Source organism: Borostomias antarcticus (genome assembly GCF_949987555.1).
Source record: "Borostomias antarcticus genome assembly, chromosome: 1".
Lineage (NCBI taxonomy): Eukaryota > Metazoa > Chordata > Actinopteri > Stomiiformes > Stomiidae > Borostomias > Borostomias antarcticus.
The window spans coordinates 31,158,082-31,177,032 of record NC_140234.1 but is presented as its reverse complement, the minus strand read 5'-3'; the positions used below and the strand labels follow the sequence as shown (position 1 = coordinate 31,177,032).

Here is an 18,951-nt window from a genome sequence, read left to right as displayed (position 1 = left end):
AAAGTAGATTGGGAGGTACACAGTAGGCCTCAAGTATGTGGGCTACTTCCTTGTCACTGGTTTTACAGACAACAGCTAAAAGCACCAGATTCATTTTTAAACAACTAATTTTGGCTTAGGCCTACATCAAAAAAAAAAAGTGGTCTAATAAACATGTTGAATGCATCTCCTACATCATGAGTCGTTTGCAAAGTGTATTTTTAATGCTACACTGCATGCCGCCTTCTTAAAATCAAACAGCAGGTTCGTCTGGGGCCATCCACTTTGCATGTTAGGTCCGGTTTGAGAGAAGCTGCCCCCCCCCCAATATAATTTTGGAATAGACGGTCTCTAGATAGTCTGGAGCCAATTGCTTTGCATTTTACCGGTCTAAGGCAATAGTCTGGGGCCAAGGATCGGAATCTGAATGGAATCAAGACTCCCACACTTACTTTTACTTTCGCATCACTTCCTCCAGTCGACATCTTGGCTGTGTATACTGAAGGACAAGTCCTTTATTTCAAGTAGGCATACATTTAGCACAATCACTGAAAAGCTATGACTTTGGCCTCATAACCACTGATTCTAGATCAGTGCCTCATACTCCAGTCAGGGAACATGTGTCATGCTAGAACTCGTGTTCCAGAAACTCCATTGGATTTGTTTAAGAAGTTTAGAATGTTTGTAGTTCTAGAATTTTTTCTAAAACTAGTGAAGAAAAAAAAATCAAATCTTTATAACTGAAGGCAGTTTCAAAACAAATATTCTGTTCCAAAACCTCTTCAAACTGTTTTATGTGAACCCTGCTTTAATACTGACCTGTGTGTCAAACACCTCAGACATGCTTGTTACTTAAAACATTGCATACTGTACATGATGTTTTAAGTATTCATCCTTGACCCAACCAAAATAAAACACATCAAATGTTTCCACACTTTCTTTGTGTGCTTACATTATAACATATACAGAGAAAAAGTCATACATATATAACTTAAGCTTCAAAATCTTTTAGCTGATCAGAGGACTGCTGATGAGTGGCTCAGCCAGCAGTCACTCCCTCATCTGCACACCAGAGGGCAGCACATTCTGCTCACTTCCACTACAGAGGAAAATGTTTTAAAAACATTGACTTCTCTTCATTACGTCAAATCAGTACCTTGTCCCCTTCTCCAGAACTAGATACTAACAGTGATAAGTGCGGCCACTCAAGGGCAGACTCTACATGCATTTGTTAATTTCTGGAGATGGCCGGCCAGATTAGCGACGGATACAGGAGAGTATCCACATTCCGTTCCTTCATCCTTTCATTCCCTTCGAAACGCAACAAGTGCAAACGGGTACTGCTGGACGTCCTCACAGGCTGGGGCTGGCTGGCCTGGTGCAGCAGACAGGCTGGTAGCAGACATGTAGACTAGGGTAGCACATATGTTAGTGTGACACGCTTTCCCACAGCCCAACGCGTTGTGGAAATATAAATCAGGTGTGATGAGCGGGGCCACAAGTCTCTGAGGGCCAGCATGTTCGCTCAGTCTCTGAGGCGGCTTCCAAGAAATGATTTAACAACCTGGACCAAGACTGGCTAGAGAACTACTGGATGGTGCTTTCTCATACCAGAGGTTTCTTTTGGAAGTCTACACACTGTCCAGCTGGTGAGTAGCAGGACCAGCGAACATGACAGCCCTCCAAGACCAGCGAACATGACCGCACTCCAAGACCAGCGAACATGACAGCCCTCCAAGACCAGCGAACATGACAGCCCTCCAAGACCAGCGAACATGACCGATCTCCAAGACCAGCGAACATGACCGACCTCCAAGACCAGCGAACATGACCGCACTCCAAGACCAGCGAACATGACCGATCTCCAAGACCAGCGAACATGACAGCCCTCCAAGACCAGCGAACATGACAGCCCTCCAAGACCAGCGAACATGACAGCCCTCCAAGACCAGCGAACATGACAGCCCTCCAAGACCAGCGAACATGACAGACCTCCAAGACCAGCAAACATGACAGACCTCCAAGACTGGAGTTTGAGCCTCCTTATATAGTGTAGTGACAGCGCCTGAAGAGACGCCACAGGACAAACAGCTGAATAAATAACGTCAACTAGCACCAGTGTGCTGCTATTCTTATCTACAATAGTGAGGAGGGTACTGTCAATGTGATTGACACGTGATAAGCCTTCGTCATGCAGGCTATGGGAAGGTTGTTCTTCCCGCTGTCATCTTCACTTCCTCATCAGGGTCCTATTGTATAACCTTCACTAAACACTCAACTTAATGCTTCAACCCAGCCGGGGCCATAACTACTGTATCTACCGTTTCAAAGTCCAAGTTTGAGAGATCTGATATCCTAAGCTCTAGTCTGAGAACAGTGTTTCTGATTAGAAAGACGTATCACTGCCCAATAGTCATTGCTGTCCTTTTTTTGTTGCCAGGCGTTCTTTTTAAAGGCCAAAAGCACAAACTTGATTCAAAACTGAAACCAAGAAACAAATGCGCACATAGGCATCCACCTCAACCTACTACACTTTTTACACAGCGTAAAAACAGACCAGCCTGCACTGTTTACATCAACAACTTGCCCAGGCCGTTTTATATAATCTCCATTCAGACGCTTGTTAATACAGTAGGGATATAAGAATTGGCAATTCAGAATTGCCCATGTTGGATATCATATGAACTGATATATGATTACATTTTCATTGGGAGGAAACTCCACGTTCACGGTTCTTCACGGAAACTGGACACCAACTACTCCCTGCTGCCTCCTAGTGAACTACTCCCTGCTGCCTCCTAGTGCCAGCAGATGAACTCTTTTTCCTGCGACCAGGCCCCCGTCACATACATGTACCCCTCATGCACAGAGAGGTCCGACACCAGTGGGCCGGGTGATGTGGCGGGGCTGTGGAGACCCCCCCCGTCTTGTCTGGGCTTCCATTCTGCAATCCAGTCTGCCCAGAACAGAGCGTAGCCAATCACAAGTCAGACCAGAGAACGGCCTTGCTGCCTTTCTCCACACTGACCACGTAGGCTCCCGATGGCGACCAGGAAACTGCGTTGATGGCCGAGCTGAAACAGACAACCAAAACCCCACTGAGCATCACTACTACACAACCCACCACTGAGCATCACTACTACACAACCCACCACTGAGCATCACTACTACACAACCCACCACTGAGCATCACTACTACACAACCCACCACTGAGCATTACTACTACACAACCCACCACTGAGCATCACTACTACACAACCCACCACTGAGAATCACTACTACACAACCCACCACTGAGAATCACTACTACACAACCCACCACTGAGCATCACTACTATACAACCCAACACTGAGAATCACTACTACACAACCCACCACTGAGAATCACTACTACACAACCCACCACTGAGCATCACTACTACACAACCCACCACTGAGAATCACTACTACACAACCCACCACTGAGAATCACTACTACACAACCCAACACTGAGAATCACTACTACACAACCCACCACTGAGCATCCCTACTACACAACCCACCACTGAGCATCACTACTACACAACCCACCACTGAGCATCACTACTACACAACCCACCACTGAGCATCCCTACTACACAAAGGGGAACGTCAAGCTTCTTGGTGCACCCGTGTGAGGCGTTACCAGAATCAGGTTTATTTACCCAGGTAGGTTTTCATACACACTGGGAATTTATTTGGACTGTTGGTGCATGATGGTAAATAGACAAGGTCCAAGAACAATCCAGGAAGGTGCAAAAGACAGGACAATGAAAAAGCAAGAAGCAATTGGGAAAATACAATATGATCCTATATATGCTATGTAATTCTATACACACCATCAGTGATGTGTTGTAGAAGTCAATGGGTTTTAGTCACCTGTGGTGTTTGTCTAAAGTGCGGTCCAGCTTCCCCGTCAGAACGTTCCACACGTACAGAGCTCCGTCTGCAGAGCCCGCCGCCACATAGCTACCGTCAGGACTGGAGGGAGGACAGGTCAAAGATCAAACACAGGCTCACGTGTGGCTACAGATAAAACACAAGCTCCTTTAAAGGACAGGTTCAGAACTTGGCATTATAAGCCATGTTATAAGGTTATTTCCGACCATATACAATGGCCAATATAAAAATGTCGTCAAATGGTGCACTTGAGATGGCCCGTCTCTGCCAACACTCAATAGATCCATACTCGCACAGACAAAATCCCTCAACACAATAAACTTGTTTTCAAGGAAACTCACCGAGTTGTCACTGGTGTCTGTTGATGTTTTGGCAAAATATTCGCCACAAAGTATGCTTCCGATCAGGTTTTATTGATCATATTATATCCATTGATTTGTATTAACAAAGCCAGATATTTTTAGATTAATCCGTGTCCCATATTTGTTTTGATCAACAAACACTTCTACCCAACAACACTATCAATGAAATAACAGCTGTAAAGCAATCCTAGGCTTTTCCACTTGTTGTGACCCAGAAGTGGCTCCTCTTCTTCTACGGTAGCTTTCAAACTGTCAAGACTTCCCAGTCAACCCTCTGTCAAGTTCCTGCGGAAGTTTACAAAAGTATGTACTGCGAGTGATAATAGTACTATGCTAAATGATAAATAAAACCTGATCGGAAGCATACTTTGTGGCGATTTTTTGTCATTGGACACCAATGAGCACCCGGAGACTTTCCCGTCTTTGAAAACAAGAGTTTATGGTGTTTGAGGGATTTCTTCTATGCACCTATGAATCCATTGAGTGCGTTAGCAGCAATGGGCTATATCTCGACTGCACCTTTTGATGAAACTTTGACATCGGCCGCTGTATATGATCGTAAATAAACTTTTAACATGGCTTATAATGCTAAACTCTGAACCTGACCAAAGCTGAGGGTGTTCCAGGATGTAGACTCACCTGAAGGTCACTCTGGTCCAGTCAGCTCCACACTTGAAGCCCTGAGCACTAAAGATTAGACAGATGAGAACAGTAAATTACATCGGATTACACAGATAGGATATTTGTAGGTAATCTTGGGGGGCGGTCACACCTGGGAAAGACGCTAGAAACGAGATGCTAGTAAATCATTGATTTCCTATGATAAGGCGCGCCTGACTGGCGTTCCAGCATCTTTTTCGACGGGCGTCTTTCAAGAGTCTTTATTGAGTCTTTACGCGAGAAGCGCCATTGTAATCGTCATATTTGGCCCAGGCGTTTCAAGTATTCAAGCGTCTTTGAAGCGTCCGCGTTTCTAGCGTCTTTTCCAGGTGTGATCGCCCCCTTACAGATGTAGATTTCAGAGAGCCAAGCTGTCGTGCACCCGCCCCCCTACCTGAAGGTCTGGCGGATAGCGTTTGTGCGCAGGTCGATTATCTTGATCAAGTCATCCCTGGAGCAAGTGAGCAGCTCGGTGCGATCGTGGTTCAGGTCCAGAGACGTCACTCTGCCCAGCAGCTCCAGCTCACGCACGATACTCTCAGCCCTGGAGGACAGGCCAGCATCACATCAGCACACCTCAGGAGGCAAAGATGGCCTCTCATGGACACAATCAAACACCAACACATTTCAAAAGCATCTAGGAGGACAGACCGGAGGACACACCGCAGGACACTGAAAACACACTTGCGCACATTGCAAAACTACCTTCTGAAGGGGTGCGTGAAAGGATTATCCTGGTTGGATTCTCACCTGATGTCCCAGAAGCGCACCTTTTTGTCAAAGTGGCCACTCATGACACATTGCTCTGTGCAGACGATGTCGTTACAGCTGGAGCCAGCAAACACAGTCTTCATACCTGAGGGAGTGAGTGTAGTCAGTTGGATTTTCACACTCATTTGGATTTTCACATCGGCCTCATAATATTGCGTTATGAAGTTGCGTTATGAAGTTGCGGTCTCAGCTTGAAAACTTGAGATCATCTACCTATCCCAATCCCACACCCCGACACTCCTTGGTGGTTGGTTATGTTGGATGTCCGTCATGACTGTGAACCCTTGGTCTCCTAAGAGACACAGACTGAGAGGTCATCCGGTCTGTCAGCAGCCCCACAAACCCAACACTGCATCACTAGAGCATGCTGGGTAGAGAGCAGGGGCTGCTGGGAGCCAAAGGGCAGAGAAGGGACTTGGGCAATCAGACCTTTTACAGCTCATCACTGACCACATTCAGCTCCTGACCTAACCCTCTTTGTGGATCAATCCGTGTGCGAGATATAGAGAGAGATGAGTACAAATGTGGAGATCAAGATACATACAAAGACATGGAGGTCTGAGGAGTACTGCATACATCTCTTCAAAAATAAATCTTTTTAAAAAACGTGTATAAAAACGAGGGGTTGAACTATGGAGGCAGACTTTGTAAATATGCATTCACCTTAAGAGCTAAAGAGAAGGGCAACCAATGACCAGGAGAAACTCTAAAAGCGCATACTAACAGACTTTGTTGCGAAGGTCCCACAGCTTCAGAGTCCTGTCGTAGCTCCCCGAGACTATGCGTGCGTTGTCCAGAAGGAAGCGAGCAGCGAGCACTTTCCCACTGTGGCCTGTGAGGGTGTGCTGTGGGGGGAAGTAAACCTCATTCAAAACTAAAACCAGGAAACAAATGCGGGCATAGGCGTCCACATCAAATGCTATGCCTATGCTGTGTCTGACCGTGGGCTCACACGCTTGCGTTTGATGCGTGTCCGTCAACGTATGGCGGAAGGCGCGTCTGCCGCACGCAACAACCAATTAAATTGTCCGAAACTGCGCTCGCAACAGCCAAGTAGATTCTCCGAACCTGCTAGCGTGCACCATTTTGAAAACCCACCCGGCTTTTCGTTTAGTGCCGTCATGAATGCTAATCTGGTCGAACGTGGGGCGATCGTCTATGCATTGTGGTTGAGGCAACGTGAACGTGGTGCCCGCAGGTATTGGGTACATCCTATCCTGCAAACAAACAGTGATTCTTTGTATCGAAAAATGTGAAAATCCCACCTTGCGAGGACGTCTTTCTCCGTCAAGACATCCGATTGGTCAGCAGCTCAGGCAACACATCCGAGACATTTTTCAACTTTCGACGCTAGCAACGCAGGCAACGCAACGCACCGGGACAACAACGGTACCAGAATGCCATTCGGCTGCAGCCATTGAAAGTGAATGGTATCCGTCATTGTTGACGCATAAAACGCAAGCGTGTGAGCGCCTCATGAGCGTCACACAACAGTTTCGAGGATGTCAAAAAAAGTTGAGGAAAAGGTGAGGTCTCAGCACGGAAACTTACAAACGATCAACGGCCCAGACCTATACCAGGACCTAATACTCCTTGGTGGTTGGTTACTTGGGCAATCAGACCTTAAACATCTCATCATTGACCACATATGCCTGACCTACGCAACAAACCCATAAATGTATATAACACACACACCAGGGTGCGTGTCTTGAGGCATACTAACCCTCAGTCTGAAGTCTTCCACCGTCCAGATCCTGCTGGCAAAGTCATTAGAGGCGGCCAGCAAGTACGAGCCCTGGAGAGGGACAAGAGCTGAAGTGTTAGAAACTACAGTTGAGAGTTTAAGTATTAGAAAAGGTGAAACTACGGTTGGGAGGAGACACAAATTTGGGATGATTGGTGGGGGGGGGGGGGGGGTAGATTATGACACTTACAGCGCTGTCAAACTCAATGCTGGTGATCCCAGCGTTGCTGCCTGTCAGAGCTCCCTTGGGTTCACAGCGACCTGTGGAGAGGAGGGCGACAGCGGTGAAGTGCTGCCTAGTTTCTGGTCATTAAAGGATCATGAAATGGTGTTAAAACAGGTGAGCTAGACAAAATACTGCATACAGAAAGTACACAAGCCCTTCACTTTTTCAACATTTTGTTCTTAGTCTTATTACAAAATTATTATTATATATATATATATTTTTTTACAAGATTCTCTGGCCTGATGAAACCAAGATTGAACAATTTGTCCTGAAGGCCAAGCGCCTTGTCTGGAGGAAACCAGGCAGTGCTCATCACCTGGCCAATACCATCCCTACAGTGAAACAATGGTGGTAGCATCATGCTGTGTGGATGTTTTTCAGTGGCAAGAACTGGGAGAAGAGTCAGAATTGAGGGAAAGATGAATGCAATGTGTAGAGAGATCCTTGATAACCTGCTCCAGAGCACTCAGGACCTCAGACTGGGGTGAAGGTTCACCTTCCCAACAGGACAACAGCCCTTAGCACACAGCAAAGATAACAAAAGGAGTGGCTTCGCGACAAGTATGTGAATGTCCTTTAGTGGCCCAGCCAGAGCCCAGACTTAAACCTGACTGAACATCTCTGGAAAGACCTGAAAATAGCTGTGCTCTCCTGACAGAGCTTGAGAGGATCTGCAGAAAATAGGAAAAATATTCCTAATACAGGTGTACCAAGCTTGTAGCATCATACCCAAGACGACTTGAGGCTGTAATCACTGCCAAAGGGTGTGAATGCCTACATGTGATATTTCCGTTTTATACATTTGCACACAAAAAAAATCAGTCATTATGGGATAGCGTGTAGATTGATGAGGAAAAAATGAATTTAAGTGAAGGGGTGTGAGTACTTTCCAGATGCACTATGAACACTTTTTCCTTGCAAAAGCCAATCTAGCACAAGGCATACTGTACCAGAACAACAATCAATGAGTAAACAAGTATCTAACATCAACATTATCTTCAAGAGAAGGTCTCAGCTTGAAAACTTGAGATCATCTACCTATCCCAATCCCACACCCTGACACTCCTTGGTGGTTGGTTATGTTGGATGTCCGTCATGACTGTGAACCCTTGGTCTCCTAAGAGACACAGACTGAGAGGTCATCCGGTCTGTCAGCAGCCCCACAACCCCAACACTGCATCACTAGAGCATGCTGGGTAGAGAGCAGGGGCTGCTGGGAGCCAAAGGGCAGGGAAGGGACTTGGGCAATCAGACCTTTTACAGCTCATCATTGACCTTCAGATCTGGAACCATTAACAGTCTTAAAAACAGGAGACTTCTAGACTGCAGGACGGACGCACCTGAGATCACCTCCCACAGTTTGACCCGGCGGTCCATCCCACCGGTGGCGAGGAGGCGAGACCCGGGACTGAACCGCACCGCGTTAACCTCCCCGTCATGGGCTTCCTGCAACAGACAAGCCACCCCATACACAGGCTTTTTCTTAGAGGCCAAAATGCACGGATAGGCAGTGAGACAAAGAGAGCAGCACTCAAAACAATATGGATGCCCCCTTCTAGTCGGCTGGATTCTCACATTGTCCTTGTACTGTGAGCTGAATTTGCGGTCTCAGCTTAAACTTGAGATCATCTACCTATCCCAATCCCACACCCCGACACTCCTTGGTGGTTGGTTATGTTGGATGTCCATCATGACTGTGAACCCTTGGTCTCCTAAGAGACACAGACTGAGAGGTCATCCGGTCTGTCAGCAGCCCCACAAACCCAACACTGCATCACTAGAGCATGCTGGGTAGAGAGCAGGGGCTGCTGGGAGCCAAAGGGCAGGGAAGGGACTTGGGCAATCAGACCTTTTACAGATCATCACTGACCACATTCAGCTCCTGAGCCAACACCTTCACCCCATACATGCATAATATATATATATATATATATATATATATATAATAGGACCCCACTTATCCGAACCCAACGGGACCGAAGGTCGTTCGTATCTCTGAAATGTCCGGATGACTGAAACTTGTTAAAATGCACCAAATTCAATAAGTGGTATACTTGTTTCATATAGACTCATAATAGACCAATAAATACCCATAATTACTTGTGAAAATGCATCAAAATTGCAATCAAATAGCCAACTAAACTCATACAGCCTAGCCTATAATAGACCTACAGTAGCCTATAATAAATTAACCGAATTTCCACTTGAGTGCGTGCTTTGATCAAATAGTAAGTAAGTAAGCTTTATTTATATAGCGCTCTTCACAGCACGGATGCACAGAGTGCTTTACAGTAATAAATTAAAATGGCAATACAACACGAGACAAGATTAAAACGACACAGAACAGATAAAACAACATTGCGAGCAGCAAGGCGTTATAGATGGCCGAAGGCCTGCCTGAACATGTGTCTTAAGAAGTTTTTTGAACATGAGTTCAGGGGATGGCTCTCAGGGCCTGGGGAAGAGCGTTACATAAATAGTATGTAAATACAGTACTTTATTCTCAAATGAGGTGTACGCTGCATCAATAGGCTACTGTATTCACAGAGCATGGTATAGCCTAAAAACAACCCAACATTAGAACAATTAGAGCAAATGATAATCAATAAATGAAATGACAGAAGTTGTCATGTCTTAGGCTATTGTAGCTTAAAAGAAAGTCTCTAAAACAACCGATGTAGGCTAACGTGGCCTAGGCTGTAGGCTATTATTTAACAAATACAGTAGGGCTAGTATAGGCTAATCTACATGCTCACAACACGTCTGTGTTCCTGAAGTCCATTAACTGGGAACGAAAAATGACTCAATGCTCATCTGCTTCAGGTTGCTGACGCGCTTTCTGGCTACCAAGGAATGCATCTCTCGCGCAGCAGACTCGCGCTAGACATTAGAGTAACAAAAAAATGAAACGTGACAGTAGGCTACAGCCTACAGGCAACATGTAGGTCTACATACAGTTCTGTTTTTATTCACAGTAGGGTAAAGTACTGTAATGAAAATCCCCCCAGTAACCAGATAGCAGGCTAAAAAAAAAAAAAAAAACGTTTTTTTAAGCCTGTCCGGTAGACCGGGAGGTTCGGATCTCTGAAGTTCGGATGAGTGGGGTCCTACTAATATATATATACACGTGTATGTATATATATATATATATATATATATATGCGTGTGTGTGTGTGTGTGTGAGACAGAGAGATACGTACAAAGACATGGAGGGCGGTGGAGGGGACGCGGACCTCTGCACACACCCCAGACGGAGATTCGCTGCCTTCAGGTGAGGTGCTGAAAGAGTTGCCAGGGCGACGTCTGCGGGGGAAAGATGAGATGTCAGATCCCTCAGCCAAACCTTACTAACAACCACCCACCCACCAACCAACCACCCACCAACCAACCACCAACTCAAACCACACAGAGGGAGACAAAGGAATGCTTAAAGTCGCACTGAAACGGACGTTTGAGATCTAACTTCCGTAGTTTGACGTATTTCCGACGCAAACAAGCTATGAGGGTGGGACATATGTTTAGAGGAATTTGATTGGAACATTACCAAGTGGACGGGTTTTAAGAACTTTAGACAGATTCGACAGAAGGATAGCGTTGATTGACGGGTGGATGTCGTGAGGTTATTGGCCTAAAATCTAAGGTACCTGTTGTCGTCATTGCACGTGACCTACCGTTTTCCAGGAAGTAAGAAATTATATATTTTGATATAAGACTACAACAAAAGTAGAATTTTGATTTTTTTTTGGCATACATCGTTGAATAGGTGAACACTATGACCAATTATGTGAACCAAAATGGGACAGAATGCTTTTTTCATTTCAGTGCGACTTTAAAGAGTTCACAGCGTGACATGCAGCGGTCCTGGAGGCCAGTGCGTAGTCAGGGGGCACAACAAAGGGGAGAGGCATCTCTGGTCAGGAAGCGAGGGAAGCAGGGACTATCATCCATGTCAACTTCGGTCATGAGCAGGTCAGTTCACAACTGTCATTCAACTATTGCTATACTACAACATACTCAAAAGTTAATACAAGGGGAATGCTTGAGGGAACATTGTGGAATTCTACTAAGAAAAGTCTCTTCCATAACATGGTTAAATGCAGTCAAAACCAAGTATCAGAGGAGACTTGTGACTAGTGAGACTAGTGATACTCGTCAATTCTAGTGTTCCTGCATGTTTTAGATGGAAGTTACAGGCAGGGAAATTACAATTAAAATCAAACAAAAACAATATTGTGTGTGAGACAATTTGAAATGAATGTCAATGTGTTTTATATATGAATGGGGCAACCACAGACTAACATCGACATCCTTGACTCAAGACTGTCAGATGTCGGGGGGGTCTTTAGGGAAGAAACAAACTCTGTAAACATGGAACTTCTTGTCGTCCATGAAACCAAAATGTAATTGTGCCTTCATAGGCCTCTATTAGTAATGGAGTACAGCCTCCTCTAGCAGCACAAACAACCACAGGCACACAGGCAGCTGGGGGCCCTGGAGACACCACAGAGAGCTTCACCTGGGGTCTGGTGGGAGGAGTCCGGACTGCACAGACTCAGACACGCTGCAGACGAGACAGAAAGACGCCATCAAGAACAGGAACTGACACACCCAGACGTCTACCCAGAGAGGAGCATGGGGGACCACGCATCAACATGAGGACAGACAGGTAGGCCCCCAGAGACCAAGAGAGCAGGGAAGACACCCGGAACCCTGACCACACCAACACACTATTAGCGGTTATTTACATACCCAAATATGTTGGCGATGGAGTCCAACATGCCGCCCGGGGGAGTCTGCGACATACGTTTACTACAGGAGAGAGAGCAGATGAGATCTTCGTCAACTACATGAGGCCACAGCAGAGAGTATGTAGATACAAATCGAGGCTCATGGGAACTGGTATAGGAAGATGGCCGCTGTTACCTAGGGGTGCGGCTGAGCGGATGGTTAGGAGACGCCTCGCCTGTCCCCTTCCCAGAATCCTCGGCTAAAACCTCAATGTCATCGTCCCTGAGGAGGACAAAAGACAAAACAGAACATGAGTCACCAGAAGAGCAGAGAGAACAAGGCTAATTGGCAGAGATGGTGCTATAACAGTTGTCCCTGGTAGCTTAGAGACGGAGACTCACAGGTCGATGGGCAGAGGTTCCTTAGCAGCGTCGGCCAGCTCCTTCTGAAGCTTGGCTTGTCTACGCCTGGCAGGCAAAGAGCAGGAAAACTCGCATCAAAATACAGCAACTGTGAGCCACTCGTCTGCAGTAAAATGCCACAAAACAAGGGCATGGGGACAAAACAAGGGCATGGGGCGGTGCCAGTGCCTACTTTTCAAATCCGGCTGCATTTGAACATATTTCATCGGGAGTGTATAGTCGGGACTAAATGGAAAACTCATCCACTCCAGAAAAGGAGAACACTGTTGCTAACAAACTCTGAAGGGAGATAATATGGAAGAAAGTCTAAGTAGCCTAAAATCATACTTTATGTGCCAGATACGTTACCTACAACTCACACAAATGCAGTGACCAATCAACCAGAGGCCAGATCAGCCTCCCCACACAGCCCACTATTCGTGAGGGCCAATCATCCACCGTGCACAAAATCCAAGTGTCTTGCCCACTGGTATCCACAAATATCGTTTTTTCCCCCAGAGGATCTCGCCCCAGCATGCTCCGATTAATAAACCACCACTAGGGACACTTAGCAGCAGACTTGTAGCAGTAGGTAGACTAGTGGTTAGAGCATGGACCAGGGACCAAAAGGTCGCTGGTTGACGGACAGGCCACTTGACAACCGTGGTGCCCTTGAGCAAGATACTTAACCCCAAACACTAGCGCCAAACATTGTTAAGTCGCTTTGGTTAACTGCGTCTAATAAATGACCACATTGTCCACCCCCACCACACACACTCGCCTATAGTCCTTCTCGTTCTCTGCGTTGAGGCGGTTGGCCTCGTGGGCCTTCTCCGCCATCCAGCGGGAGACAAGCTCCTGGTTGTCCTCGGTGGTGCGGCGCAGCTTCTCCTCCAGGGCGCTGAAGGTGATCTGCAGGGCGTCATACTCGTCCCTCAGGGTCTGCTTAGCGCGCTCCAGGTCCTGCAGGGTGCTGCGCAACTCCCGGCAGTCCCCCTCCAGCCTCACGATCTGCTGCTGGTACTCCAGCATCCTACCACAACGGCAATGGCATTTTATTTATACAGCACCATTCATACAAATCAATGCAGCACATGGTTCTTTACATGAAAGGAGAAAGATAAACACACACAAATCAGTGAGAACACACACAGCAGACATGACGGGAAACATGTCAGGGGAGGGGGCGGAGGCATCCAGACACAGCAGGTTGGGGAGGGTGAGAACAGATTGAAACTAATAGCTTGTGGATTTACTACTCACTTGGCTTCGTTGCTCTGTATCTCCTTGTCTTTCTGCTGAATCTGGTTGTTAAGTTCAATCACACTCTGAGCCAGCTGTTTAAGGAAGACAACCATAGGGACACGATCATTATCACAACCAACCGCGCAGGGATAAGAACAGAGCAGGAAACGGCCATGGAAAACTCAAGCTTATTGATTGACCATACAGCGTGGCTTGATCCTTCATGGTCAAGTCATCAGTCCCTGTTGTACAACGGTAGTCTTGTGACTGATAAGGTAATGGGGTCAATTAGAATCAAGTGCAGCCTTTCATTCCTGCTCTATCTCCAGCCCGCCAGACCCACTTCTAATCCTCAGGGACAAGCTTACGGGGGCACACAAAGACAGTACCTTCTATGCGTATGGCTAACTTATATCATAGCAAGGTAACCATGATGGCACCAGTCTGACTCACCGGATGTAGGTTTTGTAAAATGCCTCGTCATTGGGTTAATTACTGCACAGGGTTAATTACTGCACAATCAGTGGCAATGGAGATTCTCCCAGCCAATTAGATTAATTACAGACTCCTCCCCTTCGGCCATCTGCGTGCTACCGTTTTCAATGTCCCCTTCACTACATGAAACAACAACCTAACAACCGCTCCGCCCAAGACCATTGACTGGTTAAAAGACCCCCCCTCCCCCCACATTTCCGAATGGTGAGGAGTGCAGCCAGAGCCATAGATCTGGCTATGTAGGTTTGGCTATGTAGAAGTGTGGAGATAGGTCTGGCTATGCAAGACTATGGGAAGGCTAACCTCGCCGCGTTTCTTGTGTAGCTCTGTGAGCTCCTCCTGGTGTCTGATTCTCATCTGGGCCATCTCATGCTGTACGGAGTCACTGCGGCCCATGTCCGAACCCGGACTGCAAAACCACAGACAATGTTAAGACAGACTGCAAGGCATGTGTATCAATACGACGTCCCCATGTCTATAAGCCTGAACGGCCATTGCTTACCTGGCCTCGTGTCTGGTTTCATATTTGTCTGTTTGATATCTCTCCGATAGCACAGTCTGTAGATCTGACTTCTCCAACAGACGATTATCTAAAACAAATAAGAGGGTCACTTATTCCGAGGGGAAATTATACATTTCACAATATATTGACTGTTAAGGCTGATGCTGATCAAGTCCTTGAAGACGGTTCAGCCTAAGAGAGGATTCCCACACTGTCCTTATTTGCAAAAAGACATTTTGGTCCCAAGACCTTCGTTTTCCAAATATCAATCAATATCATCAACAGATAACGAGAAACGTGTTTTGTTCAAAGGCAGAATGAACTGACATTGCTGGATGATCTCCTCAAAGGCCTGCCGCTGCACACGGTCTCTGTGTTTCAGCTGCTCGGCTATGTGCCTCTTCCATGAGCACTCCACACGGCGCCCAGCCATGGCCACCTGAGACAACATCAACTACATTACAGTGTGGACGTGTCTCAGATATAACAAGCTGTTAAATTGTGTAAAACGTGCTAATTTAGTCAAACTAAGTGGCTAGCCAGCTAGCATCATGTCATCCTCACTGGGTCTGCAGCGCCAGCACGTGAGCTCAGCATTTCCGTACAAACAGCTAGCTGGCTGTGAGCTAGTCTAGCTAGCTAATCCTCTAGCAAGGTTTTTTTTGCAAATATGAGACATCAAACGTTACACCGTTAGAACATGAGTTGTGTAATTCGCCCAAGTGCCCGTAGTACGCTAGTGAGGCTAAACCGAAACTTAAAAGCATGATTGTGGTCGAAAACAGCCATGACGTTTGATTGTTGTCTTGCTAACGTGAGCTAGCAGCAGGCTACCCCAGTGCTAGCTAACGAGACCGTTATTTTCTCAAATAAACAGAGAAAACACATATACTTACACCATTTAATCGAGTCTTCAGACACTATCAAACCGTATTGTAATGAGAAGACGGTATATTTACGGGAGGAAACGAACCACAGCAGCAGTGCTCTCTTCCTCCTCCTGTTCCTCTGTGACTGTGGGTATTTATAGCGGTTGGCGACCAACGTTTGGGTGCATTACCACCACCTAGTGGACTGGAGAGTGCATCGCTTAAACCCTGTCTCACTGAGATAATAGAATTACTCATAATTTATATTCATTAAATTATTTTATATTAATAATATAATTTCAGATTCCATGAAGTTTCCCAGATCACCAGTCTCTCCCTCTGTGTTGAGTGCAGTGAATTAGCACATAGGCTCTACTGTTTCCACTTTCTGGGTAATCATGGTGACAGGGCCACATTTTTCTATATCTTTCAATATTGCTCCTAAAATATCCTACTCCATTTTTATTAGGGGTGTTGATAAAAAGGAAATACTTGACATTGTCAAAAAAAGAGAATAAAAAGTCCACTGATTCGCTTGAGATTGTCATTAGAAAAACCTATTATAGAATGTTTTGTGAAACCATTGACACATCTTATCCTTCCAATGGTTCTCAAGCCTAGTGGCACAGGAGGACAAATATTATAAATATTACAAATATTATTAGGACAAACCCCTTGAGATGAACCATCTCATTTTCGAGGGGATCCTATGGTCCAATGTTCTCACCACTACTCTACTTGTGGAATGAAGATCGGCGGGTTGGTTTTGGTGTCCTTCTTCCATCCCAAGTGTGGGTTAGGGTTAGAATAAGGGTTGGGGTTGGGACAGGATCTGACCTATAAGGCAAGGGGTAAAGGTTGGAGTGAAAAGATGAACATGTGGAGGTTTGGGGTATAGTCTCATAAAATCATCCCCATCGGGTCGCCGATCCCGGGTGGGAGTCCAATGCTCTAACCACTACGCTACTTGTGCAGTGGAGATCGGCAGGTTGATTTTGGTGTCTTTCTTGATTTTGGTGTGCTGGGACTACTGCCTCTTGTGGTGCCAACAGAGAAATGCAGGTCAACATTGTCGGAGTAAGGAAGGGAGTGATAACTGGACAAACGCTATCCTAGGTGCACTGGCTTACAGCCACGCAAAAAAATAGGGTTGAGAAGAGAGCCTAAATAGGTCATTTGAATTAAAAGGAACACGTTTAAAACACTGTTTTAAATAACGATGATAATTTAAATTAATACATTTAAATATCATTTGAAGCCAGTGAATGTCTTACATTTAAGGATGGTCATTTCAGTGCATGATACATTGAACAATGATGCGTAGAAAAAGTACATTCAAGGACAAATCTACAGATTCTATTATAAACTGGGTTATGAGGAACCAGGTCAGATTTTGATGCGGTTTGATAGACAACATCACTCCAGAATCCAGAATCGGAAGTATAGGTTATACACTTTCTCCACAGCTAAAAACACGGTAATTAGTAATTACCCACTTCTTATTCACCTGTGCCTTCACTATGTCTGACTCCAGGCACGCAACAGAGTCCATTATTCCCCGTCCCTTCCTGAAGCCACTATGACGTGCTGACAAAATTCTCTGAATTAGTAAGCAGGATTGCGCAAAAACTACCAGACCAATTTTGAAGCGGATCTGAATCACGGGGCAGATCCCGAACTGACCGCTGCCGGCTCCAACCTGTGCTAGAGACGCCCACACACAGCCGCCCATTCATTTTTTGGACTTGGCTCAGGAGTGGGGCAATAGACAAACTCAGGTGGATGAATTTAAATGTTAAATCAATTGATTTGATAGGAAACAATATCTCTCATGCATTTAGTAATGGTGTATCCATTTCACATGTTGTTGGAGTATCAGTGGCTGTATGACTCCCATCCACAATCAAGATTTTCTGCAGAATAGTTTCAGAGCAGTCAAAAACTTGAAAAGCCCACGCCCTGCCCTCAACATCTGTATAGACAACATGCATCATGTTTCATTTTGCCATGGAAAGTATTTACCCATACATACTCTGGCTGTCCTTGGTGTGGGCTTTTCCTGCAGAGGCAGTGGTAGATGAACTTCAATAATCCCCATGAGAACGTCCAACTACCAAGTAGGCTACTGCTTATCAATGAAAACCTGATTTGAACTGTGCATGCATCATGGGCGGAGGTATGCTGTATGCGCTCTCCGAGCTACCTTTTCCAGTTGAGGAATGAGTTTAACCAGTTCACATTTGTTACACTGGACTTGATGACATATCAGTAGCCATACCACTGTGTAGAGAATGTGGTGTTGTCCACTGATTAAGCCTTCATAAAAACAACTTCCACAGTAACCTACTGTACATGATGTTAATAATAATGATAATAATAATAATAATAATGTAAAACAACTAATATTGTTTTTCATCTTACCGCAGAAGAATGCAATAGACATCCACAATTAGGGAAGGACTTTTGAACAATATAAATAGTCTCTTTAGATAAAAATTGCAATTGATTGTTTGGATTGGATCAACTTGTTGCTGTTATGTTTGCTTGCTAGAGGCGCGGATGATGATGAAAATTATGTAGGCTACTTTTTTGACCTTTTGGAATGCACCCATCGGCCAGCTAAACCATCCCAAACAGGAATTTATTATAGTTAATATTATTGCTGTTATTATTATTATGTCAAACGTAATGTAACATTGAAATGGTTGTACAATAATAATAACAAATGTGCGTATCATTAAAAGAGGACCTATAGTAAGCCAACGTGTTTAGCTACCTAAACATCCCACCAAAAATCCACAATGGAAATGGTTTAGCCCGGAGAAGTGTGAAACTAACCTCAATAAGGAAACTCGTTTCCGGTAGCAATTTCAAAATAAAAGTCACACAAAAACAAATGTACTTTTTGTAATTTGGCTGCGAAAACATGTAAAGAACACATTCTGTCCGAAATACGATAGAAACACACACACACACACAAATAAAATATAGAATTACAGAAACGAATGTCCTACTTATATATAATCAATTAAAACTAAAGATTATTTAC

General features: G+C 45.3%; 1 protein-coding gene across 3 annotated transcripts; it reads right to left on the bottom strand.

Moving 5' to 3' along the window:
* Positions 1 to 513: 513 nt before the first annotated feature.
* atg16l1 (ATG16 autophagy related 16-like 1) lies at positions 514 to 16,083 on the bottom strand. 3 transcript variants are annotated; one of them, XM_084446543.1, is made up of 20 exons: positions 15,993 to 16,083; positions 15,361 to 15,472; positions 15,034 to 15,121; positions 14,835 to 14,940; positions 14,055 to 14,128; positions 13,567 to 13,824; positions 12,792 to 12,851; positions 12,586 to 12,672; positions 12,412 to 12,471; positions 12,179 to 12,223; positions 10,863 to 10,965; positions 9,003 to 9,108; positions 7,627 to 7,697; positions 7,416 to 7,487; positions 6,417 to 6,537; positions 5,672 to 5,777; positions 5,316 to 5,465; positions 4,901 to 4,948; positions 3,879 to 3,980; positions 514 to 3,053 (listed from the first exon to the last, which is right to left on the bottom strand). In XM_084446543.1, exons 2-20 carry the CDS (start codon positions 15,464 to 15,466, stop codon positions 2,960 to 2,962), a joined length of 1,857 nt encoding a protein of 618 aa, XP_084302669.1. In that variant the 5' UTR covers positions 15,467 to 15,472; positions 15,993 to 16,083; the 3' UTR covers positions 514 to 2,959. The 3 variants fall into 3 exon arrangements, with proteins under 3 accessions (XP_084302669.1, XP_084302668.1, XP_084302670.1); XM_084446542.1 differs by having other exon boundaries at positions 15,930 to 16,031; XM_084446544.1 differs by lacking the exon at positions 12,179 to 12,223 and having other exon boundaries at positions 15,930 to 16,031.
* Positions 16,084 to 18,951: the final 2,868 nt, after the last annotated feature.

Excerpts from the sequence above, each read along its gene's own strand:
- atg16l1 (XM_084446543.1), bottom strand. The coding sequence starts at position 15,466 with ATGGCTGGGCGCCGTGTGGAGTGCTCATGGAAGAGGCACATAGCCGAG. Across the intron at positions 12,673-12,791 it reads GAACCTCTGCCCATCGACCT|GGACGATGACATTGAGGTTT; the intron begins GTGAGTCTCCGT and ends TGTCCTCCTCAG. Across the intron at positions 12,224-12,411 it reads TCCATCGCCAACATATTTGG|CGTGTCTGAGTCTGTGCAGT; the intron begins GTATGTAAATAA and ends TCTCGTCTGCAG.